The 26,916-nt window shown below is 39.1% G+C and overlaps 1 protein-coding gene across 2 annotated transcripts in view; it reads right to left on the minus strand.

Annotated features, from left to right (window-relative positions):
* Window positions 1-1,130: 1,130 nt before the first annotated feature.
* The window catches only part of LRFN5 (leucine rich repeat and fibronectin type III domain containing 5), a 161,997-nt gene continuing 136,211 nt past the window's right edge, over window positions 1,131-26,916 (minus strand). The window contains exons 3-5 of one of the 2 annotated variants that reach the window (XM_075844280.1): window positions 21,686-23,096; window positions 11,712-12,406; window positions 1,131-1,307 (exon numbers count right to left, since the gene is read on the minus strand). In XM_075844280.1, coding sequence (XP_075700395.1) covers window positions 1,297-1,307; window positions 11,712-12,406; window positions 21,686-23,076 — 2,097 coding nt within the window. In that variant the 5' untranslated portion in view covers window positions 23,077-23,096 and the 3' untranslated portion in view covers window positions 1,131-1,296. Of the gene's footprint in view, window positions 1,308-10,964; window positions 12,407-21,685; window positions 23,097-26,916 lie in introns of those variants that run through there. The other variant, XM_075844279.1, reaches the window with a different exon arrangement.

Here is a 26,916-nt window from a genome sequence, read left to right on the forward strand (position 1 = left end):
GAGTTTGAATCTACACTTTTAAGGGTTTGTCTCTTGAATACAACCCCTTTTCATTTAACCTTTTAGGGCATATGGAGGTCATAGAGGGAACCCGCCACTATGGTAAAGAACAAAGTAGTTTTACTTTGGCGAACCCCACCTACAGTATCCATGTATTACATGAGCAAACATTCATTTGAAAGGCCATAATGTAATACCACAGTTCCCCTGCAGTGGCAGCTGCAGGAAAATTATATAGCCAGACAAACCTACCCCCAGCAACAACAGCCGATCCCAAGGGATTAAAGGAGCATGTCCTGCAGTGATAAACTGACCTTTGGATGGCTGTATTTAGAGGAGGAATTGTCTTCATGAAACAATTCTTTTACGGAATATTGTTTTTGAGTTTTGTTTAGAGTCATAGTTTTCCCCTACCCTTGTTATACTTATCATCCTCAATGGCTTTCTTTAAGGCTCTGTTCACATCTGTATCCTGGTTTCCATTTACAACAGAAACCTGGACGCAGTGCTTGTTCTGTTGTAAGACGGATACCACCGGTGCCCGCCAAACCCAATTGGGTACGAGAGGTTTCAACATTTCATCATGGTATCCGTTGTTTTGATGGGAAAAATAACGCTGCATGCAGCGTTATTTTTCTCGCCAAGTATGATGGAATGTACAAGAGAACTTGATGAACCTCATTGAATGTCTCCAACCCAGATGTGAACGTAGCCTTATAGTTATAAGAGTTTCATCTTCTTTTTATGCCCAGACTAATACTTTTTTTGGTCATTTTGTCACGCTCCGTCCTTCGCTCGCTATGTCACAATTACCCAAGACCTGCCTAGTTGAATTTCTCCATGTTGTTTACTCCATATACATATTTAAAATTCTGTGGTTGCCCTTGGAAACAGACAGTTATTTAGCTCCACCCCTTTGTCAGACATGTGACCTACCAGTTTAGCTGTAACTGTATAACTGTCTTCTGAGCACCCACAATGCTTGTCCTCTGGTAATAGGAAATAAGAAATATTCTGAATTTATTTTTTTATGTGAATGGAGAATAAAAATAAAAAAATCACAAAACTCAAAATCAGTGAGAGAAGTCAATACAACGATTTACAAAGATTCTCAAAACAAAATGTGGACTTCAAATGTAGAGATTTATTAAAATTTGTTTGTTTGTACAATTTTTTGTTGTTCTTTCTTTTTTTATATATATTTGCATCCCATGCTCTTCTTTATTTTCTGTATTGTGCCAGTGAGTTGTCATAGAGCAGCTGGGAATTTTCCATTTCTCCTGTGACGTAGACTTCTCAAGGAAAACCTATAAGAGAAAACATTGGGGTTCCACATCAATTGCACAAATAGCAATTCCTTAAAATGATATTATTGGAAAAGCTATAATGGAATAATCCAAAACTACCAAGCAGGGGTCAGGAAAAATGTACATTTAATACAATCTCCCTGCCTATCCGTCCACAGTCACAAACGGATTTAAAGGAGTAATCTGAACTAAGTTAATAACGCTGACATAGATTTGAATGTAATGGGCTTGGCCACTCCTTCCTCCTAGGTAGGGTCGGACACAGATTTTCTCATATTTTAAATAAAAAATTACTGTAAAAAAAATAAAGCAGATGTACTACTGTGTTTAATTCTAGAAAGTGTTGAAAAATGTGCCAAATTTTGCCACAAATTGGTGCATTTAGAAGCAGTTTTCAAAAAGTTTGATGTGAGCAACTTACTAGGCACTTATTAAAGTGTCACAAAAGGGGGCGTGTATTAGTAAGAAAATGGGCGTGGCTTTCCAGGAAAGGGTGTAGCTTATAATGCCCCAATGTATGCCAAAAATGTGCCAAAGAAATAACACAAAATTCTTGAGCAAAACAAGCCAAATCGAAAGTGGTATAAGGAAGAGAAAAGTGTCTAACAGGTCATGCAAGATGCACCAAAATTATAATGCACCATGCACCACTGCAATAAATTTGGCACAATTTGTGTTTGCCCCGTCTAAGTTTACGCTGTCTAATTATTAGATTGCATCAGTAAATGTGCCCAGTCCCACTATTTCTGGATTTCCATTACCCCCCCACCCCCGCCTGCCAAGCCTGAAAAGGACCTGTGAGCCAGAGGTCAATAGAACTCCTCGTGCTAGAGGGAAGCAATGACTGATCCTCATTAGGGATGGGGGGTTTGGACGGCTGCCTGGGGCCCGAGGCTCCCAGGGGGCCCATACAGGGGTGGAATTCGGCCAGTTTGCACCGATTGTCCCGAATCGGTTTTTAAAATTACAGCCGGTTTGAAGAACTGGGGAGAAGCAGGACCCAGAACCGGTTACCATGCACTCAATTGTATCTCTGTACTTAGAAAGAAGATACTATTCATCATTCTAGCACTTCTGAGGTATGAGAACTATCAGTTCCCTGCCCCGCCATTTGGCACTTTACCAATTGTGTTTTTTTTCAGTGGGCAGTGAGTGCCATTATTTACAGAGGACTCTATAGGGGGCATTGTGAATGGCACTATCTACAAGGAGCATCCTTAAGGGGCACTAATCTACAGGGTGCATTGTAAATGGCACTATCTACAGGGGGATCTATGCGGAGCAATACCTACAGGGGGCACTGTAGAGAGCACTATCTACAGGGGGCACTATCTACAGGGGACTCTATATTGGGCACTATCCACAGGGGGCATCGTCAATGGCACTATCTACAGAGGCTTTATATGTGGCACTATCTAAATGGGGCAATGTGTGTTACACTTAACTACAGTGGGTACAGTTAGTGGCGCTACCTACAAGGGGCATTGTGAGTGGCACTTTTGACAGGGGCTACTATAAGTGGCGCTATCTACAGGGGGCATTGTGAGTGGCACTGTCCACAGGGGGCACTGTGTGTGGTGCTTTACTTTACAGTGTTTGACACAATTGTATTCATGGGCACAGTGTATGGTACTATTATATTCACGGACAGAGTTTATGGTACTATTATATTCAGGGGTACAGTGTATGGTACTATTGTGTTCAGGGGTGCAGTGTCTGGTCCTATTATTTTCAGGGGTACAGTGTAGGGTAATATTATATTCAGGGGCTGTGCATGGTACTATTATATTCAGGTGCGCAGTGTATGGTGCAATTATTTTTAGGGGCACAGTGTGTGGCACATTGAGAATTTTATCTTTGTTTATGTGTGGAAATGATGGGAAAGTGAGGAGACGAAGACATCTGAGTGGCAAGTTCTGCAGAAATGGATCGTGGCTGGGAGAAGTCGTCATGAGGTCTGGAATGGATGGAGAAGAAAAGAGAAAAAGACTAGAATCTGAAAAGATGTCATCTGTGAGTCACTGGATTTAAAGACAATCTGTCCCCTCTCCTGACATGTTTGTTATAGGAAATATTTGTATTCCACAAAAAGTCTTTGTGTAGTCCAGAACTAATAGACATATGGGTGTCACCATTCCCCTTGTCAAGAGCATGTGTCCCTACACAGTGTGATACTGTCAGCGATGGTTGGAGACTGTCAGTATGAGAAGGGGAATTGTTACACCTATTTGTCAATGCTCGCACAGAAAGGTGGTGTTAACTATGGACATGACATCGCACGGCAGGACTGCGGTGGAGAAGGGGGGCCAAGATTGGGGAACAGCCCAGGGCATATGGTCTATTTAATCCGCTGCTGATAGGAAAGTATAAGGCAGCACAATGGCTCAGTGCTTAGCTCTCTTGCCTTGCAGCACTGGGGTCCTGGGTTTGAATCTGAAGGACAACATTTGTATGAAGTTTATATGTATTACACGTGTTTGGTGAGTTCACATCTGGTTTCAAAAACATATAGAGGAGAAATGAAGTTTGTGACCCTCACTGGGGAATATAATGCTGCTATATAAATAATTATAAAGACAGAAATTTGCAAACAAAAATTTTCTACATATAATAGTTTGACACTTAATGGGGGCATGTGGCTGCACTGTATATCGAAGGCATATGTCTGACACTATATTTGGGGGTCTTGTCTCCATGCAGTTGTTTTACGGTGTAGCTACCACTTTGTTTGTATCATGTAGCGGACCTTGTTAAGGGGGCTCTATTTTATCTACCTGACAGGTAGGAGGTATAGGAATATTCAAAGACCCCCACCAATTAAAAATTTTACATGTCTCTGCATTAACCATCTGTTTAAAATGTATTCATCTTATGTAATAACATCACAAGTGGTTTCTTCCTATTTGTCAGCAATGGATCAGTTGTGTACTGCAAGATGATGCAATACTTAATACAGCGCCCCCTGGTGGGTTCAGTGTGAAAGACATGGTTTTTTTTCATGATGAACAACAGTTGTGTGATTCCATGCATTGAAGGGGGTGTCAAGAAACAACAGTGCCACACTAGTTCATAGGTTGTGTCTGGTATTGCAGCTAATACCCAATAACTTCAAAACCAGTCAGAGCCCATGGACAAGCATAGCGCTGTTGTATAAGGAATTCTCTGGGCACTGAGGATGAGGTGTCATGATCTCTGGTCTAATTACTAATATAACACATCATTTCTGCTCCATTGTTTCAGCTTATTTGAGGGATAGATGTTGATTTGCAGACAGAGAAACTGCCCTTTTACATGGCAAACAAACGTTTATAGAATGCTCGCTCCCGATAATTGCCCAGTGTAAACAGGACAACGATCAGCCGATGAACGAGTAAACGCTCGGTCACTGGCTGATTGCATCGTTATAAATTCCTAAACTGTTATCGTTGTCGGCAGCACATCTCGTTGTGTAAACAGTTAGACGCGCTGCCGACACTATAGAAATGTATAAGGAGGAACGATCGGAATAACGAGCGCTCAACCCCATACCAGCTCCTTGTGAATGGAGCAATCGAGCGCCGATCAACAAGCTGTCTCGTTGATCGGCGCTCGTTTACACGGCCCACGTCAGATCATGTAAGAGGACTTTAACATCGTTTAGCGTGCTTTATCTAAAACAATAGTTTATATCTATAGGTGCTCGTACACTTTAGATAGAGGTCAGTCGAAAACTCAATTGGAAGAAGAGAATAAGCTGCTGCCAGACATTTCTAACAGCGGGTTATCTGCTGCCGGAATAAAGGATCGGGCATGTTAGAATCCAGTATGCACAAATCTTTCCTACGACATCTGCTCTAGATATCTATCTATCTATCTATCTATCTATCTATCTATCTATCTATCTATCTATCTATCTATCTATCTATCTATCTATCTATCTATCTATCTATCTATCTATCTATCTATCTATCTCATATCTATCTATCTATCTATCTATCTATCTATCTATCTATCTATCTATCTATCTATCTATCTATCTATCTATCTATCTATCTATCTATCTATCTATCTATCTATCTATCTATGTATCTATCTCTCTCATATCTATCTATCTATCTCATATCTATCTACCTATCTCATATCTATCTACCTATCTCATATCTATCTATCTATCTATCTATCTATCTATCTATCTATCTATCTATCTATCTATCTATCTATCTCATAATCTATCTATCTCATATCTATCTATCTATCTATCTATCTATCTATCTATCTATCTATCTATCTGTCTGTCTGTCTGTCTGTCTGTCTGTCTGTCTGTCTGTCTGTCTCTCTCTCTCTCTCTCTCTCTATCTATCTATCTATCTATCTATCTATCTATCTATCTATCTATCTATCTATCTATCTATCTATCTCATATCTATCTATCTATCTATCTATCTATCTATCTCATATCTATCTATCTATCTATCTATCTATCTATCTATCTATCTATCTATCTATCTATCTATCTATCTATCTCATATCTATCTATCTATCTATCTCATATCTATCTATCTATCTATCTATCTATCTATCTATCTATCTATCTATCTATCTATCTATCTATCTATCTATCTATCTATCTATCTATCTATCTCATATCTATCTATCTATCTATCTATCTATCTATCTATCTATCTATCTATCTATCTATCTATCTATCTATCTATCTATCTATCTATCTATCTATCTATCTCATATCTATCTATCTATCTATCTATCTATCTATCTATCTATCTATCTATCTATCTATCTATCTATCTATCTATCTATCTATCTATCTATCTATCTATCTCATATCTATCTATCTATCTATCTATCTATCTATCTATCTATCTATCTATCTATCTATCTATCTATCTATCTATCTATCTATCTATCTTTAGTAAACTTGATCTGTTGTGTCCACCAGGTGGCTTGAACATTATTTCAAACATCATTGCAGAATTGACCATTAAAGTGATTATCCAATTCTGGTCTAAATATCTACATTAGTCCCTCACTACCTTTAGGCACCTGTCATTTATTTTTTTTCCAGTGTTTGTTACATTTTAGTTCTACTCCATCAGGGCACAGTTATGATCGGTGATTCCAGCTTATCTATATTGTCTGAGCTGAATTATATTACTGACAGATAATAACCTTCAAACAACTAAAACCATTAGTCAGAGAAAATTCTCAGAAAACTAGAGCATATAAACTCTGGGGAGGAGCCTCAATAGGGAGGAGGAGCCTCCACAGGGGGAGGAGCCTCAATAAGGAAGGTTTGGAAGATTTGTATAAGGTAAATACCACTAGAACATGGGACATTATTACACTTGCAAAAATTACATAATAAACAGTGGTCCAAAAGACAGAAGAATAAACATATATACGTAGCTACTTGGTATTCATGGAATTTGGATAAAAATCTGATTAATAAAGCCGCCTGAGATGAGCAATGACATGCTGTAACTGCTGCCAGGCTGCTTTTTCTTTATATTGACCCTGTGTTGACAGCAAACAGTGAAACAGTTTAGTTGCTAGGGTCACCCTTCCTAACGACCCCTGTCTTTTAATGGGGTTGTCAGGCAGAATGTCCCTAGCAACCAACCTATCTCAGGGTGAAAAAATCCTCAGAGCAAGAAAGTATTGGCACTAAATTGAGGGTAAAAACGGAAAAGGGACAACTTAAACCAGACTTTTTTTCCTAGTTGCATATCAATCATTTTTTTTTTTACAAAATTGAAGGAACACCCTGGACAAAACTGACATATTGGGTAATGACTAGTGCAGGGCCTGTGGGGGCGGAGCATGACACAAGGATTCTCTTTTTGGTGTTCTCTGAATCCCTGTGTCGTGCAGAGTCCCGTCAGGCCCTCCAGTAGGCATAGCGCAGCATATCAGTTTTGTCCGGAGTATTTGGAAGTATTGCAAGTGGCAGTACACAGTACACACAACTAACAACCCTCGTTGTTCCTGTGCTTTTTTGTGTGTTTCATATTTTCTTCAAGCTCGTGTTTCGTTGTTTGAATTTAAGAAATCTAATATGTTGAGCTGGTCAATATATCAGTAGATCACTTCAGTACATATAGTTATATGCAATAAAATGTAATAAGCTGATTAAAGTTATCCCAAATGTGACAATCACCAGGTCCTCCTGTAATCTCCTAGTCTCGTTTCATCCTTTTCTGCATCATATTGCATCCAGAGTTGTGAGAAATATATTAAGATTTCTTCCCTTTCTCCTTCACATAAACCTCTTTGACTGTAAGGCAACTGGCTGCAGTAGGAGCCCTACCCCACTGCTCTGTTTACAGACACGCTAAGTAAGCCCTGCCCACTTAATAAAGCACTGTCCCCTCAATCGCTTGGTTGGAAAGGATTAGGAGCAAACTATTTCTTGTTATCTGCAAGATTTCTACAAGATTGTACAAGATTTTGGATACAGTCATGGGGCGATGGAGTGGGCACTACTGGGTTGGAACTTCCACATTTGTAAACAACACTCATAACATCAGTGGTTCCTAAATCATCTTCGGGTGGTATTCAGCAGTGGAACATATCGTCAAGGTTAAACACGGCAATGGTAGAGAAGAAAAATACATGCGGCCCTCACCCAGATGCAGTAAAAGTCCTTTATTATGGCATCTAACAAGGACTGTGGAGGGAGGACGAACAGACAAATGTGGTTACAGACTGTTTCGCGGCAGACGGTCAGAAGAAGCGCCGTCAGGCGTAAAACAGTCTGTAACCGCATTTGTCTGTTCGTCCTCCCTCCACAGTCCTTGTTAGATGCCATAATAAAGGACTTTTACTGCATCTGGGTGAGGGCCGCATGTATTTTTCTTCTCTACATTGCCGCCATGGTACAAGATTTTGTTTACTTTTACAATTAAGTGCACACTAGGTCAGTAAAAAGTCCTTGGCCTAAAGATTTTAAGTATTTAAGTATTTACTAAATGTTAAGCAACGCACAAAGTAATATTTTAACTTCCAACTTTTGGGGGATAGGGGTTCACTGAATGAACAAAATAGGGAAAACACCTTTAACCTCGTATCATGGAGCCCTATTGTGCCCATAGAGGACAGAGAGGCTAAAATAACATAACCCCATTGTCTTATTATTGAAGATTTGTCAATCAGCGATTTACCATCACAGAAAATTTCACGTTCTCATTCATCTCTAATAATAATAAAAATAATAATAAATAGTCAAACATTTGAACATGTATTTCTCAATTTTCTCGGGGTAACATGAGAAAATATGGAGCCAGATCAGCCAATGGAGACCCATTCCTCAATATTACCGCTGTAAAATCGCTAATGACAAAATATCTGGATAATTTTCATTCATGAAGATGCGATAGTGGATATGCTCATTGTATTTTGACAGAATATATATAGAGGGCAGAGAGAAGATACAGCGAAAATATATTAAAAGAATTGAAGAATTTTTCTATTTAGACATTTTAATTGCGTGTATATTGGAAAATATTGTGTAAAATTCATCAACACTTATGACATCAATAGTTTGGGATGTAGATAAAGGAAAATTAGGAACGTAAATTGAAAATGTATATGAAAAATGACATTATCGTGCTGAGCTAAGTCAAATTAATGTCATTTAACATATTTATACATTTTGAAGGAGGAACATTAAATTATCCCACCATGAACACCGTTTTGTTTTTGCTTAATTATTTTTTTTTAATCTAAAAAAAAAGGTCCAAAATTCTGTGCTGATTATTTTTCAGAATATATCTTTATATTGATTGGAGCACCATTTTCCTGATACATAGCTCCAAAACCCTCTGTATAGACATACAGATGTAGCCAAGTTTATCTTGACACTGATAACTTGCTGCACCGTGATATCACATGACAAAAGCCTTTGAAAAGTCAAGTTAAGGTTTCTTGCCACTGTGTACTTAATGCGTTAAAAGTCAAGATAAAGATGGCTACCTCTGTAGAGTTACATAATAAAATTCTGCTGCCTGCTGCCACCACTAGGGGGAGCATAGGTGTTTACTGTATACATTGACTGCAATAATGATATAATTTTAGCTGTTCTGCAGTAAGTGACGGATTTCTGTTATGCCTTTTTTTTGCCACTTGGATACATATATAGAACTTGTTTGATACATTGAGTTCTAGTGCCAGAGTTGCTGATTGGTTGCTATGGGTAACACTGACATGTTTATACATTAGACCCATTGCATTAAAAAGAAAAAAATCCATAAAAGATACTGAAAACCAAAATCAGATTTATGTAGAGACCAGGTTATTTTCACTTTCCCAACCATTTTGTTCATATAGCTTTAATTCATCTAAAATAACAAATAAAGCAACTTTTAAAATAGTCTTCACTAAAAATCTTCAGCCGTTTTGTGTCTGCAGCTCCCATGCAGACCTTTGTGTCTCTTGGTTATAGTCTATAAACAAATCCTGTGTGTAACTGTAAGTTTGGCAAGAGGAGGGGGGTAGATGGAAATGAGCAACACAGGACGGCAGGACTATACACAGGGTTTGTTTGTAGTTTGTTATTATGGAGACACATTGGTCTGCATGGGAACTGGAAATGCAAAACGGTATGAATTTTTTTTAAGTGTCTTGTAATTGTATAAGTATAAAGAAATATTTTCTGGCACAATTAGAAATTGGAATTATTCTGTATGTAGCTTAAAAAATTTGTAAATGAATAAAAAAGAATAAAAAATTAGCAGTACCCTTTTTAAGACCGGCTGCATACATAAGAAATTCAGAAATTATAATTTTTTTGGTCTACCTTATTTACTCAGACAGGCACAGAATTTTTCAAGACTGTCCCTTATTGATTTATAAATGTTGGATTGACAATGTTTGTTTTTCCTCTAGTTATAAAAGCTAAGGGCATTGTAGAATATCTCTATGGTATGATACTCTTTGGGGGCACCATACATGGCTTTGTAGTAGGGACCCGAAGGGACTCCTTTTGTCTCCCTACAGGCCCTGCGCACACAGTTTTGCTATGTTCATGAACCCTAAATTAAATATGTTTTACCAGAATAAAATTGGGTAAAGTGGAGTTTTGAGCCAATTGCAAAAGTCATAAATGCATCTTAAGGCAACTATTTATTTTTTGCAGTTGTGAGTAAACTAAAAAATGTTGAAAAAAATAATACTTGGAAAAATAGTTTGAAAAAAAATAATTCAAATATAAAAAATATAGATTTTAAAAAGATAAAATTTTGAATAAATAAAATGTATGTTTCTTACATATTATATAAAAAAATTTTTTATTTAAATTAAAAATAACTTAGAATTGTATTTGGTAAAATGATCATCTAGAATTGTTTGTAGATTTATATTTAGTATCTGAAAACTTTTTCGTTTTATTGTATTATTTGTTAATTATTTTATAGTTTTAAAAAAAAACAAAAAAAAAAAACAAGACCATTATTTTGAACAGAGAAAATAAAAAGTTATATAACAACAATTCTGGAGATTGCATCCAGTATTTTATAATAACTCTTTTTTTAAGGAAATGACCCAAGTGGACTAAAGTGAAATTATAAATGTAATTTTTTTCAATTTAAAATAATTCAAATCATGACCATAGTAACAATTAGAACAAGAGTAATTATTTCAACAATTTCTCCATATAGATATTGAATATTTTATTTTACACAACATAACAACACAGAAGTTGTTGTTCTGTACAGCATTTGCCTAAAAATAAAGGCAACACCATTGTCACTCAAAAATAAATGCAGTCTGGTCTTTTAAAAAATATTTTTTACCTAATTCTTCCATAATTGTTTTTTCTATTATATTTTAATAGGTTGTAAGCTCGAAGGAATTTTCCCATATGAAAGGCTTTTATTGTGAATTCAGTCTTAATTTTTTTTTTCTGCTTTGGCAGAACCAGGAAGCCAGTCCTATAGGAAGGGAAGGCACCGGTGCAGATTCATCATTTTCTTTATTTCACAACTTGCTATTTTATCTTGTAATTGTATCACCAGAAAAAAAGCAAAACAGAATGTGCAGGTGGCCTTGACACAATCCTGCAGAAGCCAAAAAGGAAACATGGATTGGAATTCCCCTTTTTAAAAATTTGTATTAATTTTAGTATTGTGCTCAAAATTGTTGAAATTATTATTTTCTTTTTGTTTGTTTTTTTAGGAACTAATCACACAGTGCTTTCCAATATCCACTCAGAACTTGAAAAAGTTGCTTTACCGCTGTCCATGTCTGAATTATCTGACTGGACCAAGATCCCATTCATGGACATGCTCCTCTTTGACCAAAGTCCACCTGTGTTACGAGAGTTTACATAACAATGGTACTCCATAATTTCACCATTTAGAGAGTACCTTCGCTTGGCCCTAGAAGTGTCTGCAGGTAACGTAAGGAACTTACTTGGCCTTGATTGTGCTCTTTTATAGGTTGGTGACCCTGTGGAACGACTGCTTAACCGAAGGGCAGTTGAATTATTTCTATTTGTGTTTTGGGACTCCATATTTAAAACGGTTTCAGTGTGTGAGTCTGTGGGTTTTAATTGACTTTTCCTTTTCTGCTTAAGGGAGGCCGAAGTATTTGAAGTCCATGTATGGGGCGAAGCAGAGGTAGTAGCGGCTGCACCTTGGCTTGAACAAGTGTCAGAAGATGGTGCCCCGCTGTCTGTTGACTTACAGCATTGTGAACTCTCGTCATGTCCAACCACTTGCTTTGAAGCTGATGGAGGCATTGATGCACTACAACTTTGATTCTGAGATCCATTGGTTTGAGAATACACATTACTGACTTTCGTCGATTTGTGCTGTCCGTTGCCATTGCAAACTTTATACCTAATCATCAAGATAATTATAAAAACAAGGACAGAGGCCACAATGATTCCACCTATTATAATTATCATGGTCCCTCCCAAGAACTGTGACTGCATAAAATGACAACGGACATAATCTTGTTCAGTTGTGAATTGGATGCAACCGACAACCCTCGTGGCCGTGAGGGATGTAATGCCATCATCATAAATGGCCAAGACACACAGGTCATAGACTGTTCCCGAAGCCAAGTTGTTAACACGGAATGTCTTGCTTGTTGGAGGTATCATTCTGGAAGAACACAAAAACATTTCACAATTATTTACTGACACGCGGCAGAAAATTAAAAAAAATTATCATATATTATATGGACACAAAACCAATGTAGTAAAAACCCCTATCATGCTGGATTCCTTTACAGCGTTTAGGATTAGATTTTAGTTTATGTTGTTTTAAGACAACTTGTGTGTTTTTTAAAAACATGATGGACACATGTTTACTGGAAGCCAATAAGAGTATCTGAAGTTCTCCGTTTTTCTGTTGATGTTTTTGGAGCATTTTTGCCCCGGTATCCTCTTTGTTCAAAATGTAGCATGCTCTAGGTGTGCCATTTTTTAGGCTGTTTTCCACCCCTAGACCTCAATTTTCCAAAAAGGATAACTGCCTGTGTGACTTGAGCTGAAGTTTTTGGAGTTGTTTTTTTTATTTATAACGGACCAAAAAGATCACATATGAAGGAGATTTAATGAAGGCTTTGCCATGACTATACACCAGTGGTCTTCAACCTGTGACTCCCCAGCTAACCGAAAACTACTACTCTCAGTTTACTGGAATTTCTAGTTTTGTAATAACTGGAGATTCGGAGGGTGGAGACCACTGCTATATGTTATAAAAAATTAATCCTCACGTCAGATAAATTTTTGACAGATTGATTTTGAAAAGTGTGACTGTTACATAACTCAAGTTCCAAATAAATCCACTTAACACCTTCCCAGTAACACTTCTTCTCCTTAATCTCTTAAAATAACATTTGACTCAAACGGCAGATTTAGCATTGTTGGACTCTTTTTTTTATTCTCTATAAAAACAAGTCCAAACCTATGTTCTAAGGGGTCTAGTTATAGGGGTGCAATTGTAGTATTTTCACCCAGACCTTGGTACCTGAGGGGGCCCAAAAAACCCTCTACCACATAAGAAGCCATATGAATAAAAATGTCACATGGTATGGGGGCTCTGTTACAAATTTTACATTGGGGTCCAGGAGGTTCAAGTTACGTGTCCGGTTCTAATATTGCGATCCGATTTTCCATTCTTGTCATAATTAAGTAATATTGTCGTAAATTATCCAAAAATATACTGAGATGTCAATCGGCTCTCTATGAATTTGTCCCTAGTGTATGACATAGGAAAATTAGATTGTAAGCCCTATTGGGGGAAAAGATAGGGACTAATATGAATGGCCACAATCTGTACATCACTGCGGAATATATCTGCACTTTATAACCAATAAAAACAAATTCATTATTTACCCATTTTGACCATTCAAACCACATATTTCCCATTTTAAGGGTCTGTGTCTGGAAAAACATTCATGAAAATGACATCAAGTTTTTTACAATTTTAGGTTTGGAAGATTTTAGTTAAAGTGGTTCATTATTTATCCTGGAAGCCCCAAAGGGAATGAATGGAGCGGTGGTCTATCATGCGCAGCACGGCTCTATTCCTATGGGGCTCCCAGGAACGGCAAGGTAAGCCCATTCTCATGATCGGTGGGGGTCCCAGCGGTTGGACCCCCACCGATCAGATATTTATCACCTATCCTGTGGAAAGGTGATAAATATTGATTATGGGAAAACCCCCTTTAATGGCAACTGTAGTCCCCATGGACTAAAAGTTAAGCAGTGAACATACAACCATGAAGACATTTTTTACGATAAATATTTCTATATAATAGTATCGAAGACATATTTTCCCTAATGTTTGTTTTTATGTTTTTTACATGTATTTTGTAAAAAAAATAAGAAGAAATAATTAAATGTTTTAACCATACAAGCCGAGACAATATAGAAGCCTCTTAGACACTTTGGAAAGTCAATGGAGTAGAAGGATCTACAAAATCTTTTTAAGCACATTCAACAAGAAGATAGCCTAAAACAATTAGAAGAAATTTTGTCTGAGGGAAATCACCCTGAAAATCATACTTTGGACAATGCGTCTCTAAGACTGCTGGGATCAGCTGTAATCTGTGAGGAAATATTTAGCAGTAAGTGTTCAAGTACCCTGCAGTGCCACCACAGGAGAAATGAAGCATTACACAATTTCCATTGAATCTATATGTGTCTGGTCCTCCAGAGTGAGAGACGCTCTTTGTAGCTGCTCTCCACTCATATAACACATGCAGATTTTACGGCAAATTTGCTCTGGAAAAATCTGCCATGTGTGTATTAACCCTTTTAATGCAGGCCATGAGTAAACACCATTGAGTATACTTCAACAATAGAGGTGACCTTGATGTTCTAGTTGATGTTTACATTGCCTGATCACTATCCAGCTGACTATAACTGTCATCTAGACCTAATAAATAATAGACAAATCTACTATGATAATAATAATAATAATAATAATAATAATAATAATAATAATAATAATAATAATAATAAAAAATAATAATAGTAATAATAATAATATTAATAATATAATTTTATATAACAAAGCATTTTATATTTTGTTATTATGTATGCAACAAAAATGTACACTTGATGATTATATTCTCCATAGAAAATATCATATGTGTGTTCTATAATAAAGAATGAATATTAAATAAATTAAATTAAATAGATTTATACACCCAAGAGAGGGGGCATTTCTTTTTTTATGAATTTGATAGAGCTAATACTCACAGAAATAAATCCTAATTTCACGTCGTATATGAAGCTATAAACACCAGACCTTGAGAAACACGGTAATGTCAGGGTATATGGACATTTTTCTATGAATGAGTAATGCGTGTCTCGCTCTATACTGTGAGCACCTGGGAAATTTACGGTCAGTGAATATGTTAAGTGATATCTCTATTTTTATAAATACATTTGCTGATGACCTACATCTAAAGATACTGTTTAACACACACGTTCCTGATGTAAGGATCCCAGCAGGTAACACGGATACTAAAAAGATGAGAACCTGCGAACAATCATTTTGATAGACAACACGTTGTGGCTTCATTTTTACCAGGTTTCACAGTTAAAATCTACATAAAACGGTAACAAAAACTTTCAAATTACTTTGTTTACATATTTTTATTGTTTTTTTTCTCCATTCACATCAATAGCGACAGTAGTATTCTGCCGGTTGCAGTTTAGGCTGTGTTCAGTGCCAGTCCTATAGACTCCTGTGCTCTATTTTTTTTAAAACATCTCCATAAACTAGAGATATTTTTGTAATTTTTACCCATATTTTTGTACCTAAACACTGCCATGCAATGTCTGCACAATAAAACCATACTGTGTCCAAATAATACCCCCATACAATTGCTAAATAGTGAATGGGTTAATGGTAAAGTCCCTGGTGGTCTAGGACTGTGAAGAAGAAAATTATAAAGTCCCTGGGGATTTAGGACAATAAAGAAAATAATGGTAAAGTCCATGGGAGTCTAGGACAGTAAAAAACAAAATTATAAAATCCCTGAGGGTCTAGGAAAGCAAAGAAAATAATGGTAAAGTCCCTGAGGGTCTACGACAGCAAAGTTGAAAATGATAAAGTCCCTGGGGGGTCTAGGACAGTAAAGAAGATAATGGTAATGTATCTGGGGGGTCTAGGGCAGTGAAGAAGATAATGGTAACGTTTCTGGGGGTCTAGGGCAGTAAAGAAAATAATTGTAAAGTCCCTGAGGGTTTAGGACAGTAAAACAGATAATCGTAAAGTCCCTGGGGGTCTAGGGCAGTAAAGAAGATAATGATAAAGTCCCTGTGGGTCTAGGGCAGTGAGGAAGATAATGGTAAAGTCCCTGGGGGTCTAGGACAGTGTAGAAAATAATGGTAAAATCTCTGGTTAGTGAAGGTGCACATGTTCCACAGATTGGTCCGGAGGAGGTCTAGACCTTGGAGGCCACCGCAGATACATGATACTTAGCTGACATGGCATTAAAATAACCCCCTGCTGAATGCATTCCCACATAACCTGATTTATCTGGCTGTTAGACATCACAAAACACTGGTTTACGTCCCGCCATACATTCCTCTTCTCAAAATAGTGATGATGGCTCAGCTCTATACAAGTGAATGGGGTCGTGCTGCAGTCCCCTGCACAGCCGGTGTGACCCCTACTGAAAAGAAGGTGATAGAGTCCTAGCAATAAGCCAATACTTTCTGTGATGGGAATAACACTTTAAGGTGGAGAACATTGGACAAGGCTTTTTTTGAATTGCAGACGACTAAAGGCAAAATGATCCCATTTATTGAGCGGATACATAAATCCATCCCATAAATACGTGTACCCATAAGCCCTGCAATTCTCTCCCCTCCTTGCAGTGCTTTCCTAGTTTGGCTACTTGTCTTCGAGATGATGAGCAGCGCTGCACATCTGATTCCGTATTTTGCTAAGAGACAAATCAATATTCACTTTGGCTACAGAAGTAACAAACTACAATTACCTGCAAGTCCCTGACACATGATTTACCTGCGGAGCCGGAATGTAATGTTCCAAGAACTAAATTCCTTTATCTCTCAAAAAAGAAACACATCACATTATCTGCAGAGATGAGAGGACATTTTAGTCACCGTGATTAAGATTTGAGCAGGAGGTTGGTGGGTTCTTGAAGTAATTCCCAGAAATGAAGTTGTAATGTAATTTTTAAACAAATGCGACAGATGACAAATATCAGGCAACCGTTCTGAAGTGAAGATATACAGAATATATTCAAATACACATACAAAATGCAGCACTGATACAGATCTATCTATCCATCTATCTATCTATCTATCTATCTATCTATCTATCTATCTATCTATCTATCTATCTATCTATCTATCTATCTATCTATCTATCCATCTATCTGTAATGTCTGTGGCTGCGGGCTGTCAGCTCCAAGCTCCCCCTGACAGCCGCAGCCACGAGTCGACAAGCGCTGGCCCCAGCTTCCTCCTCAGGAGACGCCAGGGCTCGCGTCCACTCACCTCTGCTGGATCCCGTAGGGAGGCAGCCCGCACCAGACCTCATGGACGAACTTTGACCTGTGAGTACTCTGGACTATAAGAGGGGTCCAGCCCCCTAGTTCTATGCCTGAGCGTTGTTGTGTTCCCTATAGTTTGTCTATGCAAATGGTCCCCTAGTGTTTCCAGCTCCCAGTGTTTCCTGTTCCTGTAACCTGTATCCTGATCTAGTGCCGTGTTGCTATTACCGTGCTGTGCTGGATACCATGCCTGTCTGCTTCTCCACGCCTGACGTCCACCTGCTGCCTAGTTCCTGCCAAGCTACTGTCCGTGCTGCCACAGGTAACCTATATCCTATAGACTCAGACCTGCGCCCTGTTGGTCAGCTGCCTTACCGCCAAGGCGGTACGTCCCAGTGGGTCCACAGATCCTTCGTGACAGTACGCTCAGGCCATGGACCCCGCTGGCCGGTTCAAAACTATGACGACGACACAGGAGATGCGAGCGGATATGCTGGACCTCCGGTCCCGAGAGGACCAACTCCTCCAGGCGTTGAACATTCTTGCACGCCGGCAGGAGGCACAAGCTGTTGTTCCTCCTACTACACCTCCTGGCAATGTGGATCCTCAGTCTACACCTCTTGGCAGTATTGACCCACGTGCTTCTTTGCCACTTCCTGATCACTATGATGGAGAGGCAAGTACCTGCCGTGGTTTCCTTAATCAATGCCAGATCCACTTCAGCTTGTATGCTAGGACATTTTCGTCTGATGGTGCCAGGGTCGCTTTCATCATTTCTCTTCTCACCGGAAAGGCCCTTGCATGGGCGAACCTTGTCTGGGAGAGACAAGGACCAGAGACCCTTGACTTCCCTGCCTTCCTTCGGACTTTTCGCATGGTGTTTGAGGAGCCTGAGCGGGTCTCATCTGCAGCGGCTTCTTTGACTGACCTGCGCCAAGGAGACACCTCCGTAATTGAGTACGCCATCCACTTCCGCACCCTGACGGGAGAGCTCGCATGCAACAATGAGGCTCTGGTGGCTCTGGACTTCGTTTCTTCCTGTGCTGTATGTGCAGCCAACATAGCCACCCACTCCAGACCTGCTGGCCTGCTCCAGCCATTGCCTGTGCCCAATGCTCCCTGGCAGCATATAGCGATGGACTTTATCACGGACATGCCTCTCTCTGCTGGATGCAGTGCTATCTGGGTGGTGGTGGACCGATTTTCGAAGATGGCCCACTTCGTTCCTCTGACCGGTCTTCATTCTGCTCCTCAGTTGGCCAAATTATTTATTCAACACATCTTCCGCCTGCACGTCTTGCCACAGCATATTGTGTCTGATCGGGGGGTTGAGTTTACCTCGAGGTTCTGGAGAGCCCTCTGCGGACTTCTTGGCGTGAAGTTGGACTTTTATTCTGCCTACCATCCTCAGTCTACTGGTCAGGTCGAGAGGATCAACCAGATTTTGGAGAACTACCTACGCCACTTCATCTCCAAACAGCATGATGACTGGGTGCAGCTGCTCCCATGGGCTGAGTTCTCCTACAGCAATCACACCAGTGAGTCTACTAGGAATACACCGTTCTGCATTATCTACGGCCAGCATCCACAAATTCCTCTTCCGGTGCCTGATACTTCCGAGGTACCTGCAGCTGACTCCACGTTTAGAGACTTTTTGCAGATCTGGCAGCAGACTCGATTCTCCATCCTAATGGCAGTGGACCGCATGAAACGGAAGGCTGACACAAGGAGAAGAGAGCCTCCTCGGTTTCTTCCTGGCACTAAGGTCTGGCTGTCATCTAGGAATATCCGACTGAGGGTGCCATCATGTAAATTTGCCCCCAGGTTCCTCGGACCGTTCGAGGTCCTGCAACAGATCAACCCTGTCGCCTACAAGCTTCGGCTGCCTCCTACCCTCAGGATTCCCAACTCCTTCCATCCCTCCCTTCTGAAACCGGTGATCCTAAACCACTATTCCAAGACTCCCAGCCCTGCGGTTGCCTCCAGCGGCCCCCTCGGACATCTTTGAGGTCAAGGAGATTTTGGACACCAAGAGAGTGAGAGGAAAGACTTTTTATTTGGTGGATTGGAGGGAGGTCGCCCCCGAAGAGAGGTCCTGGGATCCAGAGGAGAACCTCAATGCCCCTACTCTTCTGAAGAAGTTTCTCTCTCGCTCTAGCATCAAGAAGAGGGGGCGTAAGAGGGGGGATACTGTAATGTCCGTGGATGCCGGCTGTCAGCTCCAACCTCCCCCTGACAGCCGCAGCCACGAGTCGGCAAGCGCTGGCCCCAGCCTCCTCCTCAGGAGACGCCAGCGCTCGCGTCCACTCATCTCTACCGGATCCCATAGGGTGCGCGCGCACGCTCGTGCCCGCTCTTAAAGCGGCAGCCCGCACCGGACCTCATGGACGAACTATGACCTGTGAGTACCCTGGACTATAAGAGGGGTCCAGCCCCCTCGTTCTATGCCTGAGCGTTGTTGTGTTTCCTTAGTCTGTCTATGCAAATAGTCCCCTAGTGTTTCCTGCTCCCAGTGTTTCCTGTTACTGTTCCTGTAACCTGTATCCTGATCTAGTGCCGTGTTGCTATAATTGTGCTGTGCTGGATACAATGCCTGTCTGCTTCTCCACGCCTGATGTCCACCTGCTGCCTAGTTTCTGCCAAGCTACTGTCCGTGCTGCCACAGGTACCCTATATCCTATAGACTCAGACCTGCGCCCTGTTGGCAAGCTGCCTTACCGCCAAGGCGGTACGGCCCAGTGGGTCCACAGACCCTTCGCGACACTATCTATCTATCTATCTATCTATCTATCTATTCTATCCATCTATCTATCTACACACAATGTACTGACACAGATCCTGGTGGTAAGGAAGACTTAGAAGCGAGGAGGGTAAGTAAACGGTGTCGCGGTAGTAACTGAGTATCGTGTAGTCTGACCTTATGGAAACTACATAGGCCCCAGTTACTTTAGGAAATCCACTGCTCAGCAACCAAAAAGGATTCCACTGCAGCGTTATTTTTTGGTGAAAGACGAGAAGCCAGGGGGGCTGCGGACACACTAGCTTCAGGCCCTGTCACAATTGCAACCGCTGTGATTCCTATAGATATGCCGCTGGATAGATAGATAGATAGATAGATAGATAGATAGATAGATAGATAGATAGATAGATAGATAGATAGATAGATAGATAGATAGATAGATAGATAGATAGATATTAGATAGATAGATAGATAGATAGATAGATAGATAGATAGATAGATAGATAGATAGATAGATAGATAGATAGATAGATAGATAGATAGATAGATAGGTAGGTAGATAGATAGATGATAGATAGATAGATAGATAGATAGATAGATAGATAGATAGATAGATAGATAGATAGATAGATAGATAGATAGATAGATAGATATGAGATAGATATGAGATAGATAGATAGATAGATAGATAGATAGATAGATAGATAGATAGATAGATAGATAGATAGATAGATAGATAGATAGATAGATAGATAGATAGATAGATAGATAGATAGATATGACATAAATATTGGGTGATTCCTATAGATATGCCACTGGATAGATAGATAGATAGATAGATAGATAGATAGATAGATAGATAGATAGATAGATAGATAGATAGGTAGGTAGGTAGATAGATAGATAGATAGATAGATAGATAGATAGATAGATAGATAGATAGATAGATAGATAGATAGATAGATAGATAGATAGATAGATAGATAGATATGACATAAATATTGGGTTTGATTCCGACCTCGTTCGTTTTTAGGCTCAGTTTACATCTCGTTTTTCAGGCTCAGTGCCCATAGCCACCTATGCGCCCAGGCCGGTATTTGTCTGCATAACTTTTAACTGTATAGAAAGCGTAGTCTACCACGTTTTTTTAAGGCAGTGAGGCACAGAAATAAAGCACATACCGCATGGTATAATTTTTTTATAAAGGGAGTCAATGGCGGATGTTTGCCCCTGTATTCCATACAGTGGTATATGTGGGAGGCATAGGTCGGAGGCATATATTGTGGAGTGCCCCTGACGTATACCCCCAATGTCCTAGGCTTCTATATGAAAATAGGATAACCTTCCGGAGAACAGGAATACATACAGTACTCGAATGTCTAGGGTATGAGAGAGACATAGACCTCATATTCCATCACCATTATATTCACAATTCTGAATATCAAATCTAATCAAGTATACAATTTACATCTTATCTTTATTTTACCTTCTGTGACACTTCCTATAATTGAACATAAGGTTTGTCATTAAAGGAATTGACCTAATGTACAATGTTGAAATAGATATTTTTTTTATAGTTGATGATTATTTTTGGAAACACTTTGGAATGGTTGATCATGGAGAATATTCAATGAAATAACAATGTAAGTAATTTTAATACCTGTAGACGAGGGAGTCATCATATGTGCCGTTATATTGTATCTGGAACATTCGTATTCCAGGGATATTTCTTTGAAAATTGAATTTAATTAGTGCAGTTGAGGACGTTGCTTCCGCCACCACCACCTTCTTATCTTGGCTCAATAATTTTGTATCTCCATTGCTGCTACTTGCGTTGGAACCAGATTTAGTGGACGTTGATATGTCTGATGACCCCGGATCCGGCTCATGAATGTGGTTCGTACTATTCACTAAGTGGGGGAGTTTGATTATGTGAAGATTGATTGTTTTGGTTGTCTCTCCTGCAGGATTAGAAGCAATACATGCAAAAGGACCTCCATCTTTGACTGTGGTTATAAGAATGTCCAGCGTTCCATTGTCGTAAACCAAAATCCGCGTCCCGTTGGATATTAACTTTCCTTCTGGAGAGATCCAATGAACTGCAGGTTCAGGGTCTCCAAGGGCTTTGCACTTTAAAACTGCTCTTTGACCTTCCAGGACTTCCACGTCTGGGGTATATCTTGTAATAAGTGGTGGCTCACATAGGAAGTCTTCTTCTGTGATGGACCAGAAATAACGTCCCGAAAGGAGGGGAGGTGACGCACATGTCTCCAGGTCGTCCTCTCTCAAAAGGCGCCTCAGCCATAGTAATTCACAATTGCAATGTAGGGGGTTTCCACCAAAGCTTAATGCAAATGTGGTAGGGGTTATCATCCCTGAGGTTGCTAGGACCTGAGCTCTCTGAAACAGCGGGTCCGGTGGTAATTTTTGCAGTTTGTTGGACGTTACATCTAATCTATTCAGCTTGTGCAGATGGGAAAAAGTTCCCTTCGGGATGTGCTCAATCATGTTGTGATCTAGACTAAGAGTGTGCAAGCTAACCATTTTTTCCACCGCCTCCCAAGGGATGGTCTCCAAGTTATTATAAGATAGATCAAGTTCCTCCAGGGCTAAAACATCATCAAAGGCGGAAGGTGAAATCAATATCAGTTGGTTGTTGTTGAGTATCAAATGGTGGAGATTAGAAAGCCCGGTAAAGATATCATTGGTGACTTTAGTCAATCGATTACTATTTAAATGCAACGCTCGTAAATTGCGCAAGTCGGCAAATGATTGAGATGTGATGTAGCTTATTGTATTCCTGGACAGAGTCAGTTCCACCAGACTGGTCATATTTGCAAAATCCTTCCGTTTTATGTTGGTAACAAAGTTATCCGCTAGCCTTAACTCTACCGTCTTTCGGTTGATGTTCGGTGGGATGAAGAGCAGCCCTTTCTTATCACACAAGGTTGCGAGATTTGGAGATAGATTCTGACAGGCACAGCGCTTAGGACAGATCTCAGCTCTTACCGCCATGCCAATGAACAACAGGTAACCGAACAGTTTTTCCATCGTAGATCAGGTTAATAAGCCTGCAATGAAACAGAGAGATCCGCCATTAGTCTCATGTACAATGTCGATATTCTATTCTATTACATTTTAAAAACTTTTTAAATCATTTAGAATTTTTAGGACTATTCCCAAAAGGGTCAATAGAAATATAATACACAGTATGGCCTTCTTCGCTGACCATAAACCAAACACAATATAGTGGAAACTGTATTTTATGATCCGAAATTCCTCATTCTATAATGGATCAATTATATTCTAACTATCTTCTTAACACACACACGTTAGTCAGACAGACAGACAGATATGAGATAGATAGATAGATAGATAGATAGATAGATAGATAGATAGATAGATAGATAGATAGATAGATAGATAGATAGATAGATAGATAGATAGATAGATAGATAGATAGATAGATAGATAGATATGAGATAGATAGATAGATAGATAGATAGATAGATAGATAGATAGATAGATAGATAGATAGATAGATAGATAGATAGATAGATAGATAGATAGATAGATAGATATGAGATAGATAGATAGATAGATAGATAGATAGATAGATAGATAGATAGATAGATAGATAGATAGATAGATAGATAGATAGATAGATAGATAGATAGATAGATAGATAGATATGTGATAGATAGATAGATATGAGAGAGATAGATAGATAGATAGATAGATAGATAGATAGATAGATAGATAGATAGATAGATAGATAGATAGATAGATAGATAGATAGATAGATAGATAGATAGATATGAGATAGATAGATAGATAGATAGATAGATAGATAGATAGATAGATAGATAGATAGATAGATAGATAGATAGATAGATAGATAGATAGATAGATATGAGATAGATAGATAGATAGATAGATAGATAGATAGATAGATAGATAGATAGATAGATAGATAGATAGATAGATAGATAGATAGATAGATAGATAGATAGATATGAGATAGATAGATAGATAGATAGATAGATAGATAGATAGATAGATAGATAGATAGATAGATAGATATGAGATAGATAGATAGATAGATAGATATGAGAGAGAGATAGATAGATAGATAGATAGATAGATAGATAGATAGATAGATAGATAGATAGATAGATAGATAGATAGATAGATAGATAGATAGATAGATAGATAGATAGATATGAGATCACTCAAAATATTTCTAGTCCTTTTCCTCGACTCACTCATTGCAGGTGGTGGTGGCCATGGCCAAGTATGTTCCCCCCCGATGACATATTTTTGTCCTTGCCATCGGCTCCTATAATTATATTTAATGACATATTTTCCACATTTCCATAAATTGGTGACATGAGATTGACTAAGCTGAATTTTGCAACCCTTCTTATATTTTTTTTCCATCACGTGTATGAATAAAAACTTGACAGAGCAGGTAATGAAAAGCTTTGTGTGAAACAAGGTCTCACTGAACTGTGTCGTATCGCAACATCCCGTACCGATAAATTGTTGGTTAGAAATTTAGATAGAAATTATCCAGAGTGAAGTGTGAATGCCGGAACTGCGGGGAAGCTGTTCAAGTCAATTAAATCATTATTCTTAATGGGGTACAATTATATTGTGAGGCGTCCACTAGAGACAATTCCAAGAAAATACTGTTACTCTCTGAAGAATTTTGCTACTTTTTAACAGGTAGTAATTCCCGATTAAGACATATTTTGTTCATATGAAATATAATTGAATAAGAGGGAAGGAACAATTTTTGCAAATTTGACTTTAGTCAAAAAGGATGGAAACTAGCTCTCCTGAATATGGAAATAACTACCGTCTCTCTAGCGCCCCCTATAGGCAGCTACCTTTTAAGTCAATGTTTGATCCATTAACTGTAGCTCCTTGAATCATGACTTCGTTTATCAGCCAAATCAGAGACACCCATTTGTAAACAACACTGTTTTGGAGCAGTTGCTCCTCATCAGCACAGAGTAGGGCGCTGGTTGGCTGTGTGAGATGATATATATCTGTACCGACTCTCAATAGTTACCAATTCTCCATGCGGAGATCCAATCAGTACTTTCCAAGAGTATATATAATATCCCACACAGCCAGCCCGAATCCTACTCTATACTGAGGGAGAACACATTTCAGGTTAAAAAAATCTGTGCTGAATAATTTCCTAAAATATCTTTATAAGGGTCAGCACTCCATTTTTTTCTGACTCAGAACTCCAAATCCCCTGCATATGACAAAGAGTTACATTATAGTACTCTATCTGCCTGCAGTCACCACTAAGGGGAGCATACTGCATACTGTTTATACATTGAAGTCAATAGAAAAACAGTATGCCGTAAACTCATAAGCTCCCCCTAGTGGTGGCTGCACAGAGTTTTATTTTGGAACTCTATGTCTATGCAGGTAATTCTGTATCAGAAAAACAAAGCTCTGACAGCTATAAAGATATATTAAGACATTTATAAGCACAGAGTTTTCACCTATTTGAGAAAATAAATAACCAGCTGGATGACAATTGGTCAATATCGGTTGTCAATCACACTGCTTACCCTTAAGCAGATATCATTAAAAAATGGCTAAACAGAACATTTGACAACTTGACAGAAGAGAGTAAACCAGGAACGTATGAGATCATTTACATACATATATTATATATATTATATCTAGATATACACACACACACACACACACACACACACACACACACGCACACATACACACACACACACACACACACACACACTCTTATCAATAACTTACAATCTATACCATACACACGTTCTCCCAGAAGCTCCTGACCATTGTGTTTCCCTTACAGCAAACATTTCCAGACCAAAAGTAGTAACTACGGAAAACCTTTCTCCATGGCAACACAGTGCGATCATAGGAAACTCTGGGTTTACAGTCCGTCTGCATTTCACCCTGAATTTTTAATTGAAGCCAATTATTAAGATTTTGTAAGGAAAAATTACAGTCAAACAGATTTCAGAATGTCCTAGCAGTGAAGTCACTCATTTACAAGCTGGTTATAGCTAAAGAGCTTATAGTAAAATGGACGAGTCAAAATTATTATTATCACCGTTATTATTATTATTTTATTTATTATTATTATTTTATTTATTTTTCATTATTATTATTATTATTTATTTATTTTTTTTAATTATTATTATTATTTTTATTATTTTAATAATAACACCAATTCTAGATCAAACCTAAAACCCATGTGGAGAATTATGTTTCCTGTGTTCCATTAGGACAACCCCCATCAGGGCATTTGGACATCATAGAGAAAGGTCTCCCGCCCGGTTCCCCCGACCTTGGTAGAGTCACTAATAAAGACTGTCTCATGTTTCGGCAGACCCTGACTGTCTAAAGGTCCTCTTACACAGCACGACGTGGGCCGTGTCAACGAGCGCCGATCAACGGGACCGCTCGTTGATCGGCGCTTGTTTGCTCCTTTCACCAGGAGCTATGTATGGGGACGAGCGCTCGTTACTCCGATCGCTGGTCCTCATACATTATCATCGTGTCGGCAGCGCGTCTCCCTGTTTACACACCAAGATGAGCCGCCGACAACCAGAATATTTAAATTTTTAAAAACAATGCGATCAGCCGATGAACGAGTTCATCGGCTGATCGCTGCTATGTTTACACAGGGCAATTATCGGCAACAAGTGTTCTATAAACGAGCATTTGTCCGATAATAGGCCCGTGTAAAAGGGCCATTAGTTTTACACATGGTTGTTCATTCTTTTGAATGCCTGCCATGTAATACTATATCTCTCCTGTAGTGGCCACTGCAGGGGAAATGTATGGCCAGATTTGGCTTCCCCACTGATCGTTGGG

The sequence above is a fragment of the Rhinoderma darwinii genome, chromosome 12, assembly GCF_050947455.1.
Source record: "Rhinoderma darwinii isolate aRhiDar2 chromosome 12, aRhiDar2.hap1, whole genome shotgun sequence".
Lineage (NCBI taxonomy): Eukaryota > Metazoa > Chordata > Amphibia > Anura > Rhinodermatidae > Rhinoderma > Rhinoderma darwinii.